The 25,170-nt window shown below is 45.7% G+C and overlaps 1 protein-coding gene across 55 annotated transcripts in view; it reads right to left on the bottom strand.

Annotated features, from left to right (window-relative positions):
• Window positions 1-25,170, bottom strand: part of Eif4g3 (eukaryotic translation initiation factor 4 gamma, 3) — a 215,308-nt gene that overhangs the window by 97,124 nt on the left and 93,014 nt on the right. For 22 of the 55 annotated variants that reach the window (XM_006538776.4, XM_030253470.1, XM_017320167.2 and 19 more), the window contains 4 exons: window positions 13,032-13,211; window positions 12,604-12,718; window positions 6,551-6,648; window positions 4,527-4,649 (listed from right to left, as the gene is read on the bottom strand). In XM_006538776.4, the coding sequence (XP_006538839.1) occupies window positions 4,527-4,649; window positions 6,551-6,648; window positions 12,604-12,718; window positions 13,032-13,211 (516 nt within the window). Of the gene's footprint in view, window positions 1-4,526; window positions 4,650-6,550; window positions 6,649-12,603; window positions 12,719-13,031; window positions 13,212-14,033; window positions 14,055-22,397; window positions 22,431-25,170 lie in introns of all 55 variants that reach the window. The other 33 variants (XM_017320161.2, XM_006538775.4, XM_006538770.4 and 30 more) reach the window with 4 other exon arrangements.

Genomic DNA, 25,170 nt, shown 5'->3' with positions numbered 1-25,170 from the left:
AGGTTTTCGTCATGTGGACCCCAGGATTGTTCCTGTCAATGGACCCTCAGCGGCCATCTCTGGTGACTTTCAGTGACTCAGGCCTGCCATGAGTTCCATGCAGACTCCTTCAGCTTAGCTCAGTTAAGTTCCATGTGTGGCTGTTTATGAATCCCACTGGCAGAAAAGCCAACACATCCATGACTATGACAACACACTGAGACAAAAGAAGACCTGCCTCCTTCACCAGAGTCATCTTTCCTTACTACTGAAGTCCGTGGGGAGCCTGACAGAGAATAGGCACAGGCCTTACAGAAGGCATGGTCCAGTCTTTTCACCCGGTCTTTCTTCCCCTCTCAGCCCCACTGGTTGATCTCTTTGATGCCTTCATGCTTCCTGTGACCTGCTGACCCCTGAGTCCCACACGATTTATGAGCAATGCTGTCTTGATTCAGTTATTGTGGGTTAACCTCCTCACTCAGCTGACCTGTGCACAGACCTGCAGACTGAAGCCAAGCTAAAATGTGCTGTCAGCCTTAAAAGAGAGCCTTAGAAACCACAGCAGGGGCAAAGTACAGCACTCAACTGTTTACTAACTTGTGTGTGTTATATTCCTACATTACATTTTTCTGTAAGGTATCTTTCTGTAAGGTCTGTCTGTATCCCATTCTTGAACTCCCAGGACTCTCTAATACAACCTCACCTAACCCACTAGTACCCGGTCTCTATGATCTGCCACTCTGTGTAGTCTATGCTGTACAACCCTGAACATAAACCAAGGGCAGCCTGGATGCCAGCAGTCAGCTTTGCTATGGACGCACAAGCAACTGTGTGGGACTTCAAAGGAGTTAAGTAATGGGATCCCACCTGCTATGAAGTCTGGTCAGATGCTAAGCAGGGTTAAAGCACTGCTACAATTTGTTGTAAGTATAGTGCTACATGTCTGCCATTCTAACCTTAGGAGGCTGGGCAGAAGAACTGCCATCAGTCTGGGCCAGGGCCCTTATTTCAGAAAAGAACATGAAAACAAGTTAAAGTCACCCTTGGGAATAAGCAGTTAGAGCTCTCTCGTTGGGAGCACTCCTGGTAATTAGGCAGAGACACCAAGGGTAGGATAAGTAGATTTCCTAGGAATTCCCTATGCCCCCTAGCTGTGGGGGTGCCACTGCTATCCTGGCTACCTTAAACTGAAGGGCTGTAGTTCAGTAGCCAGTAGACACGCTGCATGCCAGCAATGGCCATTTGGAACATTCCAGGGATGCCTGAAAAAAAACTACACAATTACAAAAGTCTGCCCCAGCTCTTGAACATACAGCCAACCAGGTCTGCTCCAGTTGTCAGTTTGTGCTAGCACAGACCATGATGGACTCCAGGTGACCCTGTAGCCCTTACCATCTGGGACACAAGGGGAGCACCTCACTTGCTGACCTAGCAGAAAGCCCAAGGAAGAAAGCCTGTGATTGGAATAGACATCAGCCTTTGTTTGCACGCAAGGTGAGTTGTGATTGTCTCAAATACCTCTCATCTGGATACAAACGCACACTGTTGAGGCTCAAGTACTGACTCTGCAGAGAGATGCTGTCAAGTGTCACCCTTCCTGTTGTTGTGACATTAGGTCCAATAAAAGGCTTGACAAGTTGTACCTTGCCTACTTTCCGCTGTATGGGCTGAGCTCACAAGAAAAAAAATAGACATCAAAGTGTCTTCAGTGGCAGAGTCAGTAGGCATGTCAACAGCAGGTGATCAGTTGGCAGAGCTCAGCAGAAGAGGCAAGGCAGCCAGTGGCTGCTTGGCAGCAAACGAAAAAGAAACTGGATGGTTTAAGAACAGCCAGGGCAGAAGAAAGTAAAAGAAAGATGGCAGGGGAGGGCAGAGGCTGAGCCTGAAGGATAAACACTGCTGAAGGCCACTGGATAGAGACTGTGGAGTCTGGGTACAGGGAGAAGGATAGAATGGTTAGGTCTTTATAGCCCAGAGCTGTAACATTGCTGCTGCTAAGGGCAGAGCAATCCCAACTTCAAGGCCTACATAAAGACTGCTACCACTAGAGGGCACCATCTACTCTCAAACACCCAAGGAAACAGCCTGTCAGAACCAGCTTACCCACCTACAGTTTTATTCTGGACAGCGCAGAAAAAGACCCAGACTTCTTGCTAACTGGAAACAAAAGCAGGTACACCATGAGAACAAAAACATGCTTGGCCCAACACACCAACAGAGAAGGCTGTCCTCATAGTAGCTCTTAAACTAGAAAGCCATTCAAGATGGACTGGCAGGCGGGGTTGGGGGAGCCCACACCTTTAATACCAGATCCCAGGAGGCAAAGAGGCAGACACTTTCTGTGAGTTCAGGCCAACCTGGTCTAGAGAACAAAAGACAGCCAGAGCTATAGTGTGAGATCCTGTCTCCAACAACAACAACAACAACAACAACAACAACAACAACAACAACAACAACAACAGGTGGATCCAGGATCGTGTCCTAACTTCAAATGTCTATTACAGGCCCTGTGCCGAGGGCTTTCTAGAAAGAGAACTCAGCGCCAATGTTCAGAGCCTGCAGCCTTTAGGAAAAGAACAGACTCAGTATTTTTTGACACGATATAATCTCCCTTCACCAAGTTCAGCCGTCTATGGGCACAGCTTCCATGACCTCCCAGAAATGAAGCCAGAAGCTGTAATGCTTCTGCTGTTGACTTTAAGAGGAAAAGTACACTCATCAATTAAACAGCTACGATCCATCCCACAGACTCCACGCATACACAGAGCCAAGATTTGTACGGGTGGATTCAAATGTAAGAACACAAAAGAGACAAGACTGGAGGCTCTCCACAGCAATCACTGTCTCTATCTGAGTTGTCACCCACCATACAGACACCAAGACTTGTGCTTGCGCCTGTGGTCCCAGGGAAGGGGGTAAGGACTGAAGAAGAGCTGGGAAGGCACAGGGTCACACTTGCAAGATCCGAAGACAGGAATGGGCTGGGTGCAAGAGAGCTCCACTAGTAAAGGCACTCACTGTTCTTGCAGAGGATGGAGTCAGGTTCCCAGCACCCACACCAGGCAGCTGACAACAGCCTAGAGTAACTCCAACTCCAGAGGGACACACCTTCTGGCCTCTAAGGACATCCACACACATGTTAGACATTCACATAAAAACACATACATGTATACATATATACATGATCAAAAATAAATCCTTAAAAAAAACAACAAAAAAACCTAACCAGACACACCATATAGAGAATTAAAATACAGAAAGGTACAGATTTTCAAGGTGGGAATTTCAAGTTGTCAACTACACCCTATCTTAACTGATGTTTGCAAAGAGACTAAAGGGTGCAAAGTGTGCATGTCCTCACCAACCAACTGCAAGTTCTACTCCAGCACCCGCCAGGCCGTCCGAGAGGCCACTATGTCTAGAATTATACCTGGCTGTCAATAAACCATGTATGTAGGTCATTTCCGATCTACTATCCCATTGCATGATCAATTCTGGAGACAAAACCACACTCTTAATCATTCAGACTTAAAATGTTTAAAGAAGACAATTTCAAAAATAAGTTCTGTAACAACCTTGAAACCCTCTAACCGAGGTGGCCACATACTCTTCTCTGTAATGGGGACTGCGACAGAGAGGACCATCACTCCCAAGGGGAACACAGCCCACTCAAGCCAACAGGTCACAGGTTTACGAGGGCTCTGAACTGAACTCGCTTACTCTTGGTGACCTCAATATCTCAGAGCACTTCTTTGAGGCTCTGTGGCGGTAATCAAGTCAGCGGTTGGCTACTCTGCCATGCCTTACCTCTGGTCTAATGCTCATTTGTAAATCGGCTCTGGGGGCTCTCACCTTCCAGCCATGAGAACAAACAAACAATCCCCTTAAACAGGTGCTTCTGTCTGCTGGGCTCTCGGTGACAGGTGACTGATTACGTTGGGAAGTCACCCAGTAACAAGGTAAGAAGCTTCAAACTTGGGCAACCAATTTCAATGCCACAAGTCACAGTTTGCTCAAGCCTAGCTCTTCTTGGGACTCTTCGATTTCTTCTAAGACCAAAGCCACATACTTTACCAGTCAGGCCTGACTAAACTCACAGAGCAGCCTTGGAAGCACAGCTGTGTAGGTCCTGAACGAGACTCTAACGGGGACAATCTTCTCAAGCATCCCGGCCACAACGCGTACATCCTCACTGTGACACCACCCTCTTCCACGGCACTTCATCCTAAGGCTCCACAGCGGACTCATAACTACTCACTCAATAGGGTGGCTTCCAAGGCACGAAGCACCTTTGGATAGCATGGAACAGCTCAATAGCAAGTGTGGCAGCATCTGTGCTCTGAATGCGAAGCCAACCCACAGAAAACATCGCCAGTAGGACCTGAAAGCAACTCGGGAAGAGAACCGTGTCTGTCGAAGCTTCCTGAGATACTCAGGCTCTGGACAGCTGACAGAGAGGAAAGGACAGAGTGGCTACGGAAGAGAGCGAGGAGGTCAATGAGTGAGTGCCCAGCGCCCACCGCCATGGTCATGCTCACTCTACTTACCTGAGGAGGAGTGGGAGTGGATGCGGGTCTTCCTATAGGTGGAGTGGGATTTCTGCTGCCACCTCCAGACATAATCTCCTCTGTTATGTCTTTACCTCCCTGATTTGGATCTCGAATTCTTATCTACAATATTAAATAAAATGGTAAGAGTAAATGTGGTGTCTGTGTACCAGATTTGTATACACACAGATAATATTAAATTTGTTAACTTCTACTTTAATCACAGAACCATATGTGATCATTCCAAAAACTGCAGGCACCAAGCTGTGACAATGACTGTAATGGCAGAGAAAGTAGGGCTGAGCAGGTTTGATTTCTAGGTCAAAGAAGGAAACCATCTATGTGCGTGTAAGATTGCCAAATACATTGATTTTACTCAGAGTTCTTAATAGCAACGAGAGCCACACATAGCCTAAGAATAACAAAGTGCCTGAGTTAAGTTTTTAATGCCCTAATGGTGAAGTGCAGAAAATAAAGATGCGCATTTGTATCGCAGTGGGACTCTATCTGGCTGCAGTACGCAGCTGTAAGGACAGTGGCTGTCCTGTTGCTTTGTATAAGTAAAGGCACAGACACATCACACAGGCCAAATGAGCACAGAACAGTTCAATGCTATCCTACATCTTTACAGGTAAATTAATCAAAGGACCAGGAGGAAGGATGATGCAGATCTAAATGTACTGCCACAGAAGGACTGCCAAGCTCTCTGCTAAGTTAGACAGTGGCACACAGCTCAGTGCATGTGTTCCTGTTTCAACTGTCAGTGGTTCCTCATGCTTACAATGTCAAAGGTGCTATAATGAGGATGGAATCCCAGGGCTAAGGAACTCTGAGCTGGGCCATGGGTAAGAAGTCCCCTTCTTATGTCCATTGCTTGCATAGCTTAAGAAGCTAACTGCTTTCTTGAGAACTTCAGAGAATTCACTATCAAAAAACATCAGGCTATCTATCTGCAAGGCTACAGGGAAGCAGCTCTTCATTACCAGCCCATTTGTCTGGTTTCCAAACTGCCTTTCTGTTTAGCCCAGGCTGGCCCTGAACTCACTGTGTAGCCCAGGCATCTCTGGAACTTGTGTTAATCCTCCTGGCTCAGCCTCCCCAAGCTCAGATACCAAGTGTGTGCCACAGCCAGCTTCCTCTTGGCTCACTGCTGACCATCACCACTACCACCACCACCACCATCACCTATATGTTATCTATACATTAGCACCATTTCCTCCTGCCTTACAGGACACCATTCAGACAACTTTCCCATACCAAGTGAACACTTTAAAGCTCCATTTCTTGCCAGCTGTGTCATGCTAAATTGGAGTGTTCTGTTTACTGAGACATGTTCCTAAATCACTTGTTTCTAACCAAAGCAGCAAATCTGAGTTGGTGACTTGGTCTCAGGTCAGAGCACATGGGACAAGCACACTCCCAGGTCCATCACCCGTGTGGATCTGGGGCTGTTGCTGACCGTCATCATCACAATCTATGTTCTGCTGGGGAAGACACTGGGAGCCATCTTCTACAAAACATTTCACAATTCCAGTTCTGTGTCACTGCGCTCTTAGGCTCTTGGGTGTGGCTTACTAGACAGAGGGAAATGTCCTCTTAACTATTAAATTTTGCTTTGTGTTTCTCTCTTCCAAGTCTTCCCGCCTTGTGACTCTTTAGGATTTTGGCTTCTTCTAATTTGGTGCTACCGTTCCCTCGTGTCGGGTCCTAAATGTTGCTCAGCGCTGTAGTATCAGAGAGACAGGATCTGAGAAATAAGCCAGAGTTCCTCCCACAGAAGGAGCCAGAGGTGCGCTTACCCATGCAGCACGAATGGCTGGAAAGAGGTGACACTAAGGGCGTGGATATGCATGTCCTAGCCGAGTGCCTGTGTAAACCCTCTAGGCTGAGGTGAAAGGCAGAGATAGAAAGGAGAGGAAGAAATGGCAGTCACTGTTGTAACTGAGGTGAATAATGATTGGATATGCTTATTTTAGAAATGATTATATGCTCCAATTTACGACGAATCAATGAAGATCTCTTACAGTTTTTTTCTCTCTCTTGGCTGGAGGGGGCTGCTGCTGCGTAGGCACTATGATAGGTGCTGACTGATACACTGGCTGACTTGGGTAAAAAGGCGTTCCTAAGGGATCAGAACAAAATGAGAAGCATTCAGTTATTTTGTCAAACACTACCAGCCTGACAACAGGGCCATGTCCCTGAACAAGCTCTTGGGGGAAACGAAAGCAAACTACTAGGGACTCCTCTTCTTTCTGAAACAGGGTCTCAACTCTGTGGCCCGAGCTGACCTGCAAGCCAGATCCCCCTGCCTCTGCCTCCTGCTGGATGGAGTATTGCCACGAGCCACCACACACCTGGGCAGTAGTTTTAATTATATCTTTTCATAAACTCCTTACAAACTACTGAATTGGTCAAGAAATTATCCTTAAAATATGGACTATCTCCAAACATCCATAGAATTTAATATGAAAATATCTCAGTGCCAATTCCTGCAGAGTGACACCCGTATTATCTTTTTCAAACACAATCTGGGTTGCTTTTTCATAAAGAATCTATTCTGGGACCTGTGGCCTACAACAGGGGTTCTTAGGCAAGGGCTTGAGTCACTCACTATCTTTCTGCATTTGGTAGGCACGGAGGTGATCCAAAGTCTCAGTGTGAAGAGCCACAGCCACAGCAGGCCAGTGGGAGGCCCCCACAAGCCCTTGGGTGAGGAGCTTTAACAAAAGCTAACAAAGAAGACAAAGCCCCAAGAAGCAAGCTACAAGCTGAATTGTACTTTCTGTACACAAGGGCTACCTCCCTCTACCTGCCCACTTCCTGCTCCCGCCCACCACAATCACCTACCACAGTTGCATCAACCAAAACTAAAAGGTGGACTTTGGTCATGCTTTGACTCCACAGCCCAACTGCCACCATTTTCTTCTCCCCAGACTTAGACACAAAGGGTTCGTTAATATCCAAACTGCACAATACTATTCTAAGTACTATCAAATTGTGGCACACAGAGAAAAGGGTGGGCAGAAGTGCAGAGTTACAAAATAAAACCAAAAGATTTGCTAAAGAACTGGATGATATGGAAGAAAATATATTTTGGAAAAAAAATTGTTTAAGGGTCTTTTTTAAATTTTTATTTGCCTGAGAGGAAGAACAAGGGAACTACTCAGTAACACATGAAACACGGAAGAAAGGGCCTGGATGAGAAAGCTTTCCATTTTGGAGCTGTAAGAGAGGCTCACTAATCCTGTAGTCACGAGACAGGCAGGAACTAGTTATAGTTACCCTACCGCTTCCTGACTGCTCTCCTGCAGGGTATCACGGAGTGAGGGCTGACAGAGATCTTGCTATGGAATTAAGGCAGCAGCCTGTGAGCCGATGATCCTCCTAGCTCAACCTTCACAGTGCGGGAATTAGAAGGCCGTCTCAGCACACCTGCTTTCCATGGCTCTCCTGGTGAAACCGGATGCTTTGTACACAGAGAACAGGCACTCTGTCAACTGGGCTGCACCTCACCATCCACAGCTGTTTATTTTGTAATTAATAAAAGCTTTGTTTTTGTTTTGTTTTGAAGACAGATTTTCTATGTAGCCTCGGCTATCTGAAAACTCTCTAGATAGACCACACTCGCCCCGAAATTTATTTATTTTATTTTATTACTCTTCCTCCGAGTGCTGGAACTAAGGGTGTTCAACCACCGCACTAGTAAAGGCCTTTGTGGTGAATAACTCCAGAACCATGGGAGTAAACAAGTCAGAAAATAAAGACAAAGAAGCCCAAGATAGCATCCATGTCAGAGTTCACAGAAGGAAGAAAAACCTGCAGAGAGGGAGGGGGATGAAGGGATCAGCCGGGGACCCTCAAACACGAGGCAGCATCGGGGAGTCAGGTACACACTGCAGTGGCAGCGCTGAGAAGCTGGGGCAGCCAGATCCTGGAATCAAGTCCAGCCTGGCTTAGCGAGGAAAGCTTTGTCTCAAAAACGCAAACAGACAAACATACAAGAGAGCACACAGCTCTGTAAGCATGAAGGCTAAGCAGCAAGAAGGAAGAAAAAAGACTGTGCAGAGAGATAATCTTTTTCCTTAAAAAGTTTACTGAGCCAGGAATGGCAGTGCCCAAGTTCAATCCCAGCTCTCAGAAGGATCTCGGGTCCACCTCTGTAAATTCAAGGTGAGCCTGGTCTACACAGAGTTCCAAGTCTGCCAGAGCTATACAGTCAAGTTTACTTAAAAGAGAAAGAAAGAAACAAGCCCTCCACCCCCAATTATTGTTAAGTACTGGGTGTGAAGTTGGTGCCCCATCCCTGGTGACTAATCCTCAGGTCGTGTGGCCAGGCTGGGGTCCAGTACACAGGAAGAAACGCCTGGAGACAAGGTGACCAGGCAAAAGGCTCAGTCATCACCTCGAAGTCATCTCTAAATGTGGCTTCCCAGGAGCGGAACGGGGCACAGCGCCAGGCTCTTTGGGCATCTGTGGCATCTGGGAAGTGATTTGGGAGAGATCTAATCAGGGCAAGACTACAATTTCAGGAAATTCAATGGAAAGACTCATCAGCTGTGCCCCGAGGTAAGCCTGCTGTCAGCTCCTATACAAGAACGACCCTCAAACTGGATTCAAACGCTCGATTGCCACAGGACAGACCACCCGCCCACCTGGCCAGACTTCCCAAGCTAAGTGGAGTAAGACAGAGAAAGCTACTGAGTGAGCAGACCGGTGAGAAAGCGGCTGCCACTCATCAGCAAACAGCTGACCAATCAGCTGGGCTCAGGGCACAGGCCCAGCACAGGCTACACAGGCACAGAGCACGGGCCCAGCACAGGCTACACAGGCAGGAGATCAGGTGGGCCCAAGCAGTGCAGGAAACTGGCTGCATTCTAAAAGAACACAACACAATACATCATAGTTCTGCTGAAAACACATGAAGATGAGCACTGGCCAAAAGCATGGAGAACATGTGTTGATTAAATATCTAGCTGGCCACACCAGAAGAAAAAGAGCATGTGTCCTCAGTTATGTCGCTCTACAGCAATTGCATCTTTCATTTTATTTATTGTTTTCTGCATGCTATTGGGAGACCACTTTCCTAAACACAGCACAGCTCAAATGACCTTACAGGGCTGCTTGCTACGCAGTGAGCCAGAGTTCTGCAGAGGCTCAGGAAAAGAGTGCAAAAGGCGCCGGAGGGAACAGACCAAGAAAGGAGACACAGGGTGGACTGGATTGCAAGCCTAGGCAAGGAAGGCCTGCCACATAGCAAATTCTCCTTCTTCCTCTTCATAAACATTACCACCACTAACCATACCCTTTTGGTCAAGAATCTAAAACTGCTGTCAACATGGGACATCACTCCTTGAGGCTGACCTATGAGCGTTCTGGCCTCTAACTTTCTCAAAATTGTAAAAACACTTCAAGAACACTTGTACTTTCCCAGAGGCTAAGGAAGTAGAATCATGAACCTGGAAGCCAACTCATTAAACACTGGCTGAAAATACGTCTTCTAAAAGGGGTGGAAATATAACTCAATGGTAGACCAACAGTTAGGTCTCCTCTGGAGAAACGAGAACTTGTGAACTGGTACACAGCGCTGTGACCCATATCTACTCTGAATTACACCCAAGGAAGAAGGAAAGTAGCTGGCAGTGGCAAGGTAAGAGGAGGAGCCAGGAAGGAGGGAAGAGTGCCACAATCCCTCATGAGGAAGGTGAGGTGTCTACAACTGAGGGGACTAATGGGCCGGCCCGAATTCTAAATCACAGAAAAGCACAGAAACTGGCAATCAGCATCTCACAACTGAAGGAAGGATGGAGGGATGTTAGCAGTAACATCACTTATGATTTATTCCAAAACTAGACCATACTATTTTCAAAAGAAACAAATAATTGTGTGTGTGTTTTAAGGTAGGAAAGGAAGGAGTGACGAGAAGGCTGGGAGAGAGCGAGCGCTGCCAACAAGTCTGATAATCAGATCCCCAGAACCCATGAAATGGAAAGAAACACTACTGCAAGTTAACCTATGACTTCCATATGCTCCATGGTACACATGCCAACACAGACACAGAGAGGGGGGGGGGGAGGGAGGGAGGGAGGGAGGGAGGGAGGGAGGGAGGGAGGGGGGAGAGAGAGAATATGAACGAATGGAGAAAGCGAGCTGGGGAGAGGTATGTGGTCATTTAGATGCCCAGTGATAACGTTCATGTTAGAAACAGCTACATGCCCATTTAAATAAATGGAGAAGAGAGGATGACACTGTTCCGTGTTATTTAAGAGCCACTGTAGCTTTCTGCATTTTGGTATTTGAATTTTCATCACTGACTTGGTTACTGACACAGTGACACAGGAAACAGTGATTTAGTGTGGATGATGCTCTGCCCGCTGAATGGCTATAGCACATGCCTATTAATATATCTTCAGGAAAGAGATCCCTCAAAGGGATCAGATGTCAATGACACCTGAGCTAACCTTGGAACAGAAAGAAAAAAAAAAATCAATCAATGGTTTTGTTTTGGTTTTTTTGAGGCAGGGTCTCTATGTGTAGCTCTGGCTGTCCTAGAAATCTTCATGTAGAACAGCTGGCCTTGAGCTCAGAGATCTGACTGCCTCTGGATTTTGAGTACTGTGACAAAAAGGCATGCGTCACCACTGTCTGGACAGAAAAGCCAACGTTTAGCATGACAAACTGAAAGCTACGTCTTACTTCTCACATAGGATGCAAAAGTCATACTGAGCAACAGCCAGCACGGGTTTCAACACACAGGAAGAATTTAGTGCGCCACTTCAGAGTCTGAAGATCACTCTAGGAACCAGTGAGGATGCTGCAAACTATACTTAGTGAGAAACCATGGAAAACAGTTCTGTCAATTAGAACATATTCACTTTGCAACATGGAATTTAAAGAAATATTAATTTTAGGACGTTTACTCTGAAAAATATGTTTTTCTACTCAGAAGATTTGGATAACAATACTTATTGTCAGAACACAACTTAACAGAGCTGTTCTACGTATTTGAGAAAATTGAGATAATAAGATAAACCATTTTGAAACAGGGTCATGAGGCAGTACTGACACACACACAAGGAAGATTTCACACTTTAAGAACCTTGCCACCAAAAGAGACTTTGAGTTAGCCCAGTGCAAGTAACTGCAAAGCTACCACAATGCCACTAAATCGCAAGGGCAGGACTCTGAGTGGATTACTGTGTTAATCACAGTATGATTGTGTGTGATCACAGTCAAAGCCTCACTGCTGTATTTTGACCGCACTATGAAAGAGCACTGATGGCTGCATCCGAAGCCCCAGTTCCTCGTATTCTGAGTTTCCTCCTTACAGCTCTGAGCTGCGGGTGAAACACGTGTCAAATGCAGCCCGAGCGTTCCTCGATTATCTGCGGGATTTCTAAGTTCCCTGTGAACTCACGAGCCAGTTATCACGTTGCATCTGTGTCTTTGTACAGAAAACACCTTTAAAGCTGAGGCAGGAGGATTCTGAGTTCAAGGACAGCCCAGTGTACCCAGTGAGAACCTGTCTCCCCATCGACTTTCCATCCAAAGGCATCTTGTAAGATTTATCTCAGCTAATCCTCAGAACTGCCCCAGGACAATGGTGCTGCCTGAGAGGTGCAGGGAAGAAATCACTGCCCACAGCCCACTCTCCAGAGTCTGCCACTCACTGTCGCAGGTGCTTGGGTTAGAGCAGAAAACAAAGAAACTGAAATCCCTGCACCATAGATAGTTCATGAGATGAAGGACAGAGTGTGCTGAGAATCAAAGCTCTGAGGGAGGGGAATGTAGACTACCAACAAAATACACAAAAATGTGCCTGACAGTTACATGGTGGAAAAAGCCCAGACCTGCCACATGACTCCAACAGGATGATGAGCCCTTTGGGTGTCACTGATACACAGACTTTTATAGTCATTTCCTTGTAAGCTACTCCCTAAAAAAATCTCTCAAGACAAAACCGTTTATAAGATTGCACTTAAAAATCCTTTGAACCTCTAAGCAGCAATACCTAACGTGGCCAGCAGACTAAGGTGAGCGTGACCAATGAGCAGAAGCAGCTAGACGATTCCTTACTCACCATAAGCATTAGCGAAGTCCCCAGGTCCTGGTCCAGGATAAAAAGGCCCCGGCCCAGGCGGCTGAACTGGATACTGCTGTGGGGGCCCCACGTACGGAGGGCCGCTGTGGCGGTACTAGAAAAGAGCACACGTGTAGATGACACAGGGAAGTTTCCAGAAACTAAAGCACCATGTGCAGAGACCGTCTACAAGACATGAAGGCTTGGCTATGAAACATAAGCCAGTGCTTGTTTTTGGGAGAGACAGGACAGGGAAGAGGTCTCCAGCAACGTGTGTATTTGAATAAGAATCTCTAGATAGTTTTATTAAAGTTGACAACAAAAAATGGATATATAGTCAATAAAACAATTCACACATCGCTGAAATCCAGGCTGTCGATCACTGCCCCACCCACCCGTACCCCGCTGGACCCAGGCTGCCCTGTTACCTGTGGTATGCAGTACTGATGCCCCTGGGTCACGGGGTACGGCATGGGCAGATGGTTAACCATCATGATGTGCTGGTTGGCCTGATACACGGCGGTGGGGGTCTGCACACCGGGACGGATGGAAGGACTGCTGTTTGGGATGGCAGCTCGGGGAGGCTGGATTTGAGGCCTCTGGAAAAACTGGGATAGGGAGATAAAAATGTGTTTTTTCACAAAGGGTAATATATAGCTTTAGTACCTTAAGTTTTCTCCTTCCCCCACTACTAAACTCATCTACTTGGAGCTATAATAACTAAGTTCACAAAATATATTCCACACTAAGTCAGGTTCTGATCAATATTAATGCATTAAACACAAGGCAGTCTCCATGCTCAGGCCTCCACTGTCTAAAAGTTTAAGCCATGCACCATAACTGTTCATTTTAATATCTAAAACAAATACAACAAAGGAACTGGCATTTCCCTAAGCACTACATTATAAAAAGCAATGACTTCTGAATAGAGTGGTTCAAGATCAAATGATTAAAAAAATTAGAAGTAGTCAACCTAAAGCAATATTACCAGCCATCTGTAACCTACTTAGGCGAAAAGAGTCCACATGAGCACAAGCCTTTTCTTCCAAGTCCAGCAAACCAAGTTAAAATCCTGTCTAAGGTTGTCTGTCTCAGATAGAAAGAAGCCTGTCTTTAGAGTGTCAGTGACACACCCACACTCTGAAGCCCATCCCAATTCTGCTTTCTAAAATACTCTGCAAAAAAAAGTGGGGAATCAAAATCAGCTTCAGAATAGTCTAAAATGAGCAGAACTCAGTGCCCACCCGCCCACCCGCCCACCCGCCGGCCCGCGGCAGCCGTACCTAGGCTAAGGCACAGTTCTCGATACATGCTTAAAGCTCAACCTAGACTCAGTCTCCAGTATGACTGCATCTATCGCTAGCAATCGCACTGTAAATTAACGGAAGACAGAGTAGTAAAGAGGCCATGCAGAACTAGTAGTGTGTTACCTGGATGGGTCTGAATCCTCCCTTCAATTATGAAGCAAGAAGCAGCAGGAAACAGAAAGAAAGCCAATGGAAAAGCTTACAGATCAGTAGGAAGGGCGGGGCATAGCATGCAACGCAGCAAAACCAACTTTCCGCTCAGTGCTCCAGAGAAGAATCAGAACTACGCCAGCAGCCTGACAACCCTCCACTCGGGACGCGAGCACACATGGAATCAAACTTCTACTTACACAGTTGAAATTTCTTTTTAACAAAACTCGTCCTAGCAGTTTCTGTAACACCTTTTTACAAGAGCTTGGTAACAGACGTACACTTGGGACTGACTATCGTACAACAGTCTAGTCTTAACTTAAATAGGGCATTCAAACAAACAAACAAACAAAACAGCTTTAAATCAGAGAGCTCTAATACCAAACTGAAAAATCGTGGCCCAGCTCTGAAAGGCCCTGAACTGCCTCCTGACTGGACACAAGCATTGCTCCTGACTTCAGACTCTTGAGTCATAGGCATTCCAGGTCTACAGAACTGTTCATCTTGTGCGAACGTGGGAGAACTGTGATGGGGGGGGGGGCAGCTCTCACTCCCATTCAACCTCTGTCCAAGGAAAGCCCCAAAGCGATCTGAGCGCAGGAGAGCAGGAGAACAGATGAGCAGGGCCCAGAGGGTCCAAAGGAGGAGCTGATGGAGATGAAAAAGACAAGAGGCAAAATTGCTCTCTGAGGAATTAAGAGTTGGGGATGAATGTTAAGATTCTAACAAAAGTTCCCTGGTTGTCTATCTCTACTGACAGCTATGGGGACAGACACCATTTGAATCGGCTGCAATCAGGAAGGCTGAAATGGTGACACTCCATTCCATGACCAACAGACACATTCCCACTTACATAAGTCTGTTTTGTAAACACAGTTTTAGAACAAACGTCAGCACTTCTACTCCACTGACAATACATCAGGAGGTACGGAGATCTCGCTGGCTTTAAGAAGGGGTCACTGTCGCACGCTCACCATGAACACTGTAAGATGTGGAAGGACGGAGAGGCTTGTGCCATGAGGTAGATCACTTTCCATCAACTCTAGACGAAATCAACAAGAAGAGCCACAAACCCACAGATGGGCTATCTCCTTTACTAGCTCATCATCTGACATTATACACTAACTCCCACCCCCATGAAGAGTCGTGTGATGGGGTAGCAAAGGAGAGGAGAAGACAAGACAAGAAACTGCTTAGCTCACATACAAGTACACGGAAAACACACAGGGCAAGGTCTCCTACATCCTACACACAAGCGCTTTCCTGACCGATATCTCAGCTACTCTGATGCGATCCTTAACAAGCTTGCACAAGAAAACTGACTACCTTATTCACAAGCGTTTCTGAATAGTGTATTTCCTTCAGGCATGTCGAACCCAAGTGTTTCTAATGAAACTCCTGATATGAGCCAAGCCAAGCTGACACAGCACAAATGTGTAGCTACGCTGATAGAAGACATTTTTATTATTTCAACATTGAACTGTGTAAAATCCATTGACATGGATAAATTAAGTAACAGATGAGCTCTTTCCAGCATTAAGAAGCTACCAGCCTTGGCCCAAAGTGTCTGTGTAACACTAATTCATGCTCTCAGCTCCTCTCTAAGGCTGCTGCTGCTGCTGCTGCTGCTGCTGCTGCTGCTGCCACAGATCCCAACAGAGGATCAGAGTTAGAAGGCTGGGGGCTCCTCATCTGCTGCGTTAGGCTCTAGGTCTGGACTGTTGGCTTTTGCAGATAGTACCTCTTATGAGATAGAAAGCAACCAACCACAAGAAATCTATTCATTTCAAAGTCAGAGGGGACTTAGTGGAACCTTTATCCAGCACACTAACATATAGACATCTGTAATCATAACTAACCCTACTAAGAGAAAGGAGGCATTGATTCCTTCACAAAATTTCTGTCTCCTAGTCAAGAAGATATCTTCTAAACTCGAGACCAACTATGCCTTTTCAAGAAAGAGGCATGTTGACATGCATGAGCATGCTTGCCATGCCATCTGAAAGACCTACTCAAACTGTTCCTTACAGAGGAAGGATATCTGGAGCCTATCTGTCCTCTTGTGTAGGCAGACAGACACACACACACATACATACACACCTAACACAATCACACACACACACAACAATCATGCACACACACAACAATCATGCACACACACATGAAAGCATGCACACACACAACACATCCACATCTGTATAGGACTAGAAAAGCTGTGCCAGCAGGAAACACAAGGCAGAAGCTGAGGTTGGTTGGTTGGTTTGTTAATACTCTTTCCTAACCGTTCAATCAATTCTATTTAATAGTGATGCAAGAAATACAGGCTATTTTTCAGTTGAGTGGGCATGGCAGTAAGCTACCATTTATTAGGACAAATATAAGAAACTTAGGCAGTGAAACACATAACTGTCTCCAAAGTACTCAGTCTGCAGCATCCCTCCCCTCATTCGCCATCTTTCCCTAACATCCACAGTTAGATCTAACCCTTCTGTGTAACTGACAATTCACAAAGTTATCTGAAAACTGCTGTGGTGGTTTAAACAGAAACGTCACCCTCCACTCCCGGAATCGTGTGTGAATACTTGGTCCATAGGGAGTGGCACCAATAAGGACAGCCTTCTTGGAGTCACTTGTGTCACTGTGGGAGTGGGCTTTAAGGTCTCCTATGCTCAAGCTACACAGTGTGGCACACAGTCTCCTTCTGATACCTGCAGATCAAGATGCAGAACTCTTAGCTCCTTCTCCAGCACCATGTCTGCCTTCGTGCTGCCATGCTTCCTGCCATGATGATAATGGACTAAACCTCTGAAACTATAAGCCAGCCCCAATTAAATATTTTTGTTTATAAGAGTTGCCCAGTCATGGCATCTCTTCACAGCAATCAAACTCTCACTGATACAACTGATTGCCACTGCATTTCAAGTGATCAATAGCAGATGCAGTCAGGAGCTACTGCACACTACACACACTTCACACAGTAGTGAAAGGTGTACAGCGGAAACACCCATCACCACAGAAAGTCCTATTTATTAACAGTGCTGCCACCAAGGGCTGCCTCAGGGAGAAGAGAATGGACCCCAAGTGTTCTGTCAGGAGGAAGAGTCTAGGGTGAACAGCCTCTAAGAACACGTCATTCCTAGCTTTAAAATCGCTTAGGAAGGGACTGGACAGATGATTCAATAGTCAGGAGCACTTACTGATCTTCCAGGGATCCCTCCAGCCCCAGGGAGGAGCCGATACTCTCTTGTGGCCACTATACACCTATGGCTTAAGCATGTGTGTGTTCATGTACACATGCATGCATGCACACACGGGACGGAGGAGGAACCAGAGACCTTTATTATATGCCAAATACTTTATACCTCAAACTCCCACAGAGAAAATCTACGATGCTATTATCATACTTGTAGGTCATTTACAAGCATATCTTACCCATGTTATAGGTAAGCAAGCAAACGCCCAGGACAGTGGGTAGTGAGGCTAACCAGAGGATGCTGGAAAGGTGGCGCTGGCCACTCTCCCTCCCTCCCCACTGCCCCTGGGACCTATCTCCCATACCTGTTCTACTGTCCTAGTCACTCTCCTAAACTCTGCTGTGCCCTAGCTGTTGCATCAGAGGCAGGTTTAAAGCCTTTATCTTAAAAGTACACTTTCTAGTAGAAAAACCTTCAAGCCTGTGAATAGAAAAAAAAAAAAATCACAAGCCAACTGGCTTAGATTTATCTTCTGGCAAAATAAACCAACAGGAATGCACACATTTCAGAATTCCTCCCCAGTGCCGGCCCCAACTCACACTAAGAGCCAACCATTGGGAACACAGCATTTCACTCAGCATGTGTCAATATCACACACTCAGCATTTGTCAATATCACACATGACCAACTGCAGAGGCTTCTCTGTGAACACGGGGAGATACCAACTTCCTGGTTTTCTCTCTTCATCAGGGTACACGTGGGGCGGGCATGGTGATGTATGCCTTTACTCTCAGCACTCAGAATGTAGAAATGGGTGAGTACCTGCAAGTCTGAGTCCAGCTTGTCTAGACAGTGAGTGGCAGACCAGGGAAGGCTATACAATGAGACTATGTCTTTTACCAGAAAAAAAAATGCAAACTATAAAAAGCTAACACTTGATCTCACTGTGAACCCCCAAATCAAGATAAGGATAGCACCACAGGGAACTGCAAATGGCAACTACAGCAGTTTCAATACAAAGCACTACCTCAGGCCGGGTTACAGCGCACCTAGCAGACTCTGCCCACTGAGGCCATCCTGCTCTCTTAGCTTCTAGCCACCCTGGGATTTTCAAGTAAGGAGGACGGAAAACTAACAGCTTTCTACAGTGTCCCAGCATACATCTCCTCTCTTGGAAGAAAAGTGTTGATGCTAAAAGTTCTGCAGTTACAAAATGACAGGCTACAAAAATCGAGACAAAAAGCAGTCTGCCTATGCCAAGACCCAACAGCATGCACACGCCATGCACGCGGCTGCTGGATACCTCAATTGAGCGGGGCTCCCCTGACAGGGCTGTAAAGCTCCCTCAGTGTGCCAGATACAGCTAAACATCTTGTAAACAAACACAAATCTAAGAAGCTGATTCAACAGCAGGTTCTCGGCTCTATTGAGAACAAATAAAATATTCAGTATTTAATTACATAACTCCATTTTACACAGGAAAAAAAGTAGTTTCTCACTACATAGAGCAGGGTTTTCTTTTCACAAGGATCCCTTCAAATAGTTCCCAAATGACAACTCACTCATTGCTGTCCATGTCTGCTGAAACACTTACTAAGCCACGATCATACTTGTCACACACTCATAGGGAATATTCTCTAATGTACATCTCTTTACAAAACGTAACAGGATCAAGATGACAAGTCAGGGCTGGAGAGATGGCTCAGCGGGTAAGAGCACTGACTGCTCTTCCAAAGGTTCTGAGTTCAAATCCCAGCAACCACATGGTGGCTCACAACCATTTGTAATGAGATCTGATGCCCTCTGCTGGTGTGTCTGAAGACAACTACAGTGTATAATAATAAATCTTTGGTCCAGAGCAAGTGGGGTCGACCAGAGAGAGCAGAGGTCCTGATTTCAATTCCCAACAACTGCATGAAGGCTTACAACCATCTGTACAGCTACATGTATATAAAGTAAATTAAAAAAAAAATCGAAGAAGTAGGAGGAGGAGGAGCAGGAGAAGAAGAAGTAGTAGAAGTAGTAGAAGTAGTAGTAGTAGTAGTAGTAGTAGGAGAAGAAGAAGAAAAGGAAGAAGAAGAAGAAGAAGAAGAAGAAGAAGAAGAAGAAGAAGAAGAAGAAGAAGAAGAAGAAGAAGAAGAAGAAGAAGAAGAAGAAGTAGAAGTAGAAGTAGAAGTAGAAGTAGAAGTAGAAGTAGAAGTAGAAGTAGAAGTAGAAGTAGAAGTAGAAGTAGTAGTAGTAGTAGTAGTAGTAGTAGTTGTTGTTGTTGTTGTTCAAGTTCTGGGCTAGGGAGCTGGCTCAGCAGTAGTGCTTGCGGTGAGGAAGAGCCTGAGGCCCTGAATTTGATCCCTCAAATATAGGTAGTTTGAGCCACCTCTGTGGAAGGAGAAACAGACTCCATATAAAAGTGTCCTCAGGATTCATATGTGCACGGTAGAACACACATCCACAAGGGATAACTTAAAGAGCAACACCCTCAGCTGCTGTAAGCTGCATGACACATCCTACCAAAGCAAGCAAAGACCTTTTGTGCTAAGGAATGCAACACACACTTACACCTCTCTATTTAGGAGTAGGATGCTTTAATGGATTACTTGGCTTGTAAATATATTTTTAGCTTATTCTTTGAGAACGGAAAACAATCAAAAAAGGCTGTATTGTAAGATAAGCATTATTAGAAGAGGAAGAAAGGCCAACCACCTCCCTGAGATGTATTTTATATAAGGGGCATGGCCACTCAAGCCAATCTTACATCCCAGCACTTTTTGAAAGTAAATCACATACCTAAGAGAAAGCTTAGGAAAGGACTGCTCAGAGCAAGCCTTTAGAGTGCTTAATGCAGTATTCAAACCTCAAGGCCACTGCAGCACATCCCAGCAATCACAAACACAAAGCCTTTCAGTTTCTGATCCACTCGTGGGAGAGCAGAAACCTGTTTAGAGTAAACCACCTTGTTTGTCACTCTAGTGAGTGAGGCCAAGACAGTGCCACTGTTTCAGTTTCAGAATCACCCTTTCATGTGTAATCTGTACCTCTACCACCAGAGGAGGAGAGCGGCCAAAGGCAATCTAATTACTGCTACTGGCAGTCTTCCCTGAGAAAAACCAATGCTTAAGAAACACAAAGGTTGGGGCTGGAGAGATGGCTCAGGGGTTAAGAGCAAAGACTGTTCTTCCAGAGGTCTTGAGTTCAATTCCCAGCAAACACATGGTGGCTCACAACCATCTGTAATGGGATCTGATGCCCTCTTCTGGTGTGTCTGAAGATAGCTATAGTGTACTCATATAAATAAAATAAATCTTTAGAAAGGAGGGAGGGAGGAAGGGAGGGTGGGCAGACAAAGGTGAGGGTGGAGACTTACAGGAGTCAGGAGGCGCCTCCTTCACCAGCTAACCCACAAACCACCCTTGCTGGTTCTGCTCCTGGATCAGGTGTCCTTGTTTCTCTCTTAGCAGAATTTGGTTTCACCTTGATAAAATAAAACCTTTGTCTCTGCAGAGTTGAATAAATTCTTAAAACTTATATTAATTCTGGAGCTGAGCACATGGCTCAGTGGCTAAGCAGAGGTCTCAGGATTGATTCCCAGTGTCCACCTGGTGGCTCAGAGCCATCAGTTATCCCGTTCCAGAGGGGATCCAATGCCCTCTTCTGGCCTCCAAGAGCAACAGTGCTCATGCAGTGTAGCCATATATGTAGGTAAAACATCTATATATAGTAAATGAATCTAAGAACAATTGTATTAATTATATGAATCTTAAAGGAATTACATTTGTAAGTAGTAGCACGCACATGTTCAGATACATCCTGCTGACCGCTTCCTGTCCATTATCTTCATATTCTTCATAGTATTCCTTTGAGGCATCATTATCAATCCCATTTTAGAGATGAAAAACTGAAGCTGAGCCCAGTGAGTAACTTATCCAGAACCCTCAGTTAATAAGGGGGACTGAAGCTCACGTCTGCCTAGTGCCAACACCCCAAAGTCTTTGTAGTAGTGTATCAGCAAACTGAAATAAGTGAATAACCCCGCCACCCATCCCAAGATAGAAAAAAAAAACAAAGAATAACATCCATGCCATACCCATGCTTAAAATATCTCAGAATTTGGTGGCCCCGTCTCCTCCAAATTGTTAAGACTACATCTTAAGAAATGGAGCTTTGTATCAAATCACTCTGTATAACGGAAGACTTCAAGTGAGGCAGCACACAATGTGTAATAGAAATCCTGGACAGAGCATCCCAGGCAAACGCAGGAAGGGACAGTCCGCCTCACGTCTCTCAACAGTACTATGTTGATTAGAAGCATCATTAAGAGCACCAAGTGACTGCCCACACTGTGTCGGATGCTGTGTGCCTGCACGTTCCTGTTGCATCTGTTTACACTGCAGGGAACTGAGGCTCAGAAAGAGAGCTGCTCATGCAGATGGTCGCATGCAGTGGGCCTGGTAAATATGAAGCCTAATATTAACCTTGGCTCTTCCTACTCCACCACAGAGAAAATGTCTCAGACACGCAGGGAAGTGTTAGCCTGGGGACAAGGCGGCAAGCAGAGCCTTGTTCCCCACATCAGATCACCTTTAGTACAAATCTGCAAATGCACAGCTTGTGTCTGACTTTTTAAAGATTATTTTCTGTAATGCCTTATAGAATAATAAGTTAACACATTCAGATTAAGTAAGCTATATGAAGAGTTCTATATAGCAAATGAATGCACCTCATTGTTAATTTGTTATGAGGTCTAAGTTAGTAATTCTTTGGCAAGAGGAACGCTATCCTATGTATCAGTATCAGTTACAGGAGAATGTTAACAACAACCCTTAGAATGGTGCCTGCTCCATCACATTAAGTTTATTAATAAAATTCACGAAGAATTAATATACCTAACATTTCAAAATTATGTAAATTCAAAGTATCATTTCAAGGAAAGAAAAAATGTTTTAAGTTTGCTCTGGCAAATGGGCTTATTAAAAACAAAATACAGTGAAACTAACAAGAAGTAAAGCCAAGCCAACCTGCCAGACAGAGGCTGCTCTGGGAAGTCACTGGGTGGTCACATAGCGGGGCAGCATTCTAAGGGTCAGCAGCTACTAAGCCCCACATGTTATGTTAGTCAGGGTGACCGTGAGGGACAAGAGTACAGTACCTGATGATGGGCAGGTCGAGGCCCCGCTGCAAACTGAGAGGAGAAGGGAACAGACACAAAAGGAAGGGCACAAAGAGTCAGAAACGCAACAGAAACCAACGTTACAGTATACAACAAACTAAAGGATAACAACCCACACGAGAAAAAAATAAAGACACAGAACAGTAAGGCTCTGCTGTAGGACAGTGACAGACAAGCACCAAGACCCAACAGTTGACACCACCGCCCAGGCGCCCTGGCACTCAGAAGCTGGGAAAAGGCTGTTGAGCTACTAGCACCCGGGTGTTCTCTCATGAGAACAGCATGAATAAATAAAGCCTTTTTTAAAAAGAGAAAAACAAACAAAAAACCCTGCTGTAAAGGGAGTCTGAAACACTAGGTGGTTGACTGTATTAAAACAAACATGGAAATCAAATATACTGTATGAAAGTGTGCGCCTGGAGGGCACCAGAAGTGGTTACACTATAAAAGCATGGCAGAGACTTGTATCCACAGGGAATGCCCATCAAATCAGACTCAAGTTTTCCGTAAATTAGATGGGTGTCTAACACACAGGTTTGGGGTGTGTGTGTTTGTGTGTGTGTGTGTGTGTGTAAATGCACTTAACTAATAAACCTGCATACTAGGTGTGTTAAAGCAAACAGCCAGTAAAGAACAGTGGTCTCCACCATGACCAGTCAAAATAGCATCCTTTTAAGATGGAGGGTAATGGGAAAGATTTTAAGAGTTAATTTTTAACTCTATTTGCAACGAGGAGCAAACCCTGGCAGCCCTGCTGAGGGGGGGCTTACCCACACCCCTCAGCCCCTCCCAGGGCAGGAGAGAAGGGAAGCTGAGCCTTCTGTGGGTTCCAGCAGGTGGCATGCACTTCTACTTCACCTCTCAGGACAATTTCTCAGACTTCAAAAACAACACACAAAAACAAAACAAAACAAAACAAAAAAACCCTCTGGAACTATATAATTTATCAGAGCAAAAGCTGGCCCCCAATAATAATTTTAACTACAGAAAACAGAGGAAATACAGCATACAAAGCCACCTGGAGGTAACCCCCTCCCCCTCCTTTAGCAGTGAGAACATCGGAGTTAAGCAAGAAGCAAACCTCTGTCATGGCAGCCCCTGTGCCTTTATAACCCCAGAGGAAGCCGGATTGTGAGAGTGCGAGCCACTCTTCTCCACTTAGCACTTCATTCACCAACAAGAGGAACATCCAGTGTGTAACTCACCCTACTGTGCTACGCTGGACTGAAAATGTCCAGCAGTCCTGTGGACCACGCCACACCGCCCCAGGGTGGGAGCCCACTCAACACGCATTTCTGACAAGAAAGCCTACCTCAGAGGCTACAAGGTCATCAAGTATTTACAAGAGTGCTTTAATGATCTGGGCTTGCTCATAGCCTGTGAGAAAAGCCACCAAATCTGGTAAATTGGCTTTTCAGACGACAGAAGGTGGCAGTGAGGAGTGAGTCCTCTAGAATCTCTCCTCTTTACAGAAACTAAGGCTTTGAATTTTTCGTTGTTCATTTTTGAGAACAGAGCAGTTAGTTTCTCCACTATGGACGTCAAGTTTCAAGATTAGGCAAAACCATCCGGATGCCATGAAAGTAGAGGGTAGCAGGAGAGATCTCTGGTGATACATGTGAAGAAAACTGTCAGAGGGCCACTTCAAACACAGCGGCACGGGAAGCCCGTCTCATCGCCACTCTGCAGAAAGGCGCCATTTCCAAGGTTCTAACTTCAAGAGTCCAACTTCAGACAACCGCAAAGTTCCAGTCAAGAGACATGTCTTACAAAAGTGTACATAGATTAAGAAGAAAACCATAACTGCGTCAGTTTGAAGGCCCTGGAAGATCCCTGGACTGCTCTGCATTGGTCCCGAGGGCTGTAGGGCTGTCTTTTAGAGTCAGTCTGACCCTATGGATGGCTGTAAGCAACAGAACAAACTGTAGTCACTGCTGGCCCGTGTTAAAATAGAAACTTTTTCTTTTAACTTTTTTTAGAGATGGTGAGGTTGTACCTATGAAGGAAAGCAGCTAGTGAGCTGAGCAGACCCAGGGTTACTGCCACCCACCACGGCCTTCCCTGCTGTGCACAGTTGGTAACTGAGTATGGCCAATGGAACAGTTACAGATTACTACAAAAGCCAAATTGTTCCTATTCCAAATTAGACTGCAATAGCTTCACTGTTTTTCTCAGCCCATTTAAAGACAAACTGCAGTATGAAGAGCTCCATCAAGAGAAAGCAGCAGACGGGAAGCGAGTCAGCATTTTCAACAGGGAGAAGCAAGGGCCTCTGCATCCTCAATCTAACGCTGCGAGTGGGGAGCAACTAGAAATACAGACAGAAGGGACACTGGAGCGGGAAGGGGGACTTGAAGCCAGTAGGACTGAAAAAGCAGATGCTCGGAGAAAGGCTACCCTATGCATGGCCAATGGCCTGTTACAGCAGAAACAGAATGGAATTAGTTTGCCACTGTTGATTAAGCTGCAGGCCCCTCTGCGCAGTCCCACACCTCTCCTTGCCAGTTCCCGCAGCTGGAGGATGGAGGACAATGACATGGCAGCTTGGGATGGGAACAGAAAATGCAATCCCGCCAAGCTTCACACCCAAGTCTACCCTCCCGGCTCCAACACAAACAAAACAAAAGCTATTAGACCCAGAACAATAAGCAAGAGTAGCCGAGGCGCTGCTAGTCTTGCCCTTGCTTTGGGCATGGAATGGAATGTGCCATGTGTGGGTTTTAGTAATGTGGGTGGTAATGGTCACTACCAA

This window comes from Mus musculus, chromosome 4, assembly GCF_000001635.26.
Source record: "Mus musculus strain C57BL/6J chromosome 4, GRCm38.p6 C57BL/6J".
Taxonomy (NCBI): Eukaryota; Metazoa; Chordata; class Mammalia; order Rodentia; family Muridae; genus Mus; species Mus musculus.
This window is presented reverse-complemented; position numbering and strand designations above follow the sequence as displayed.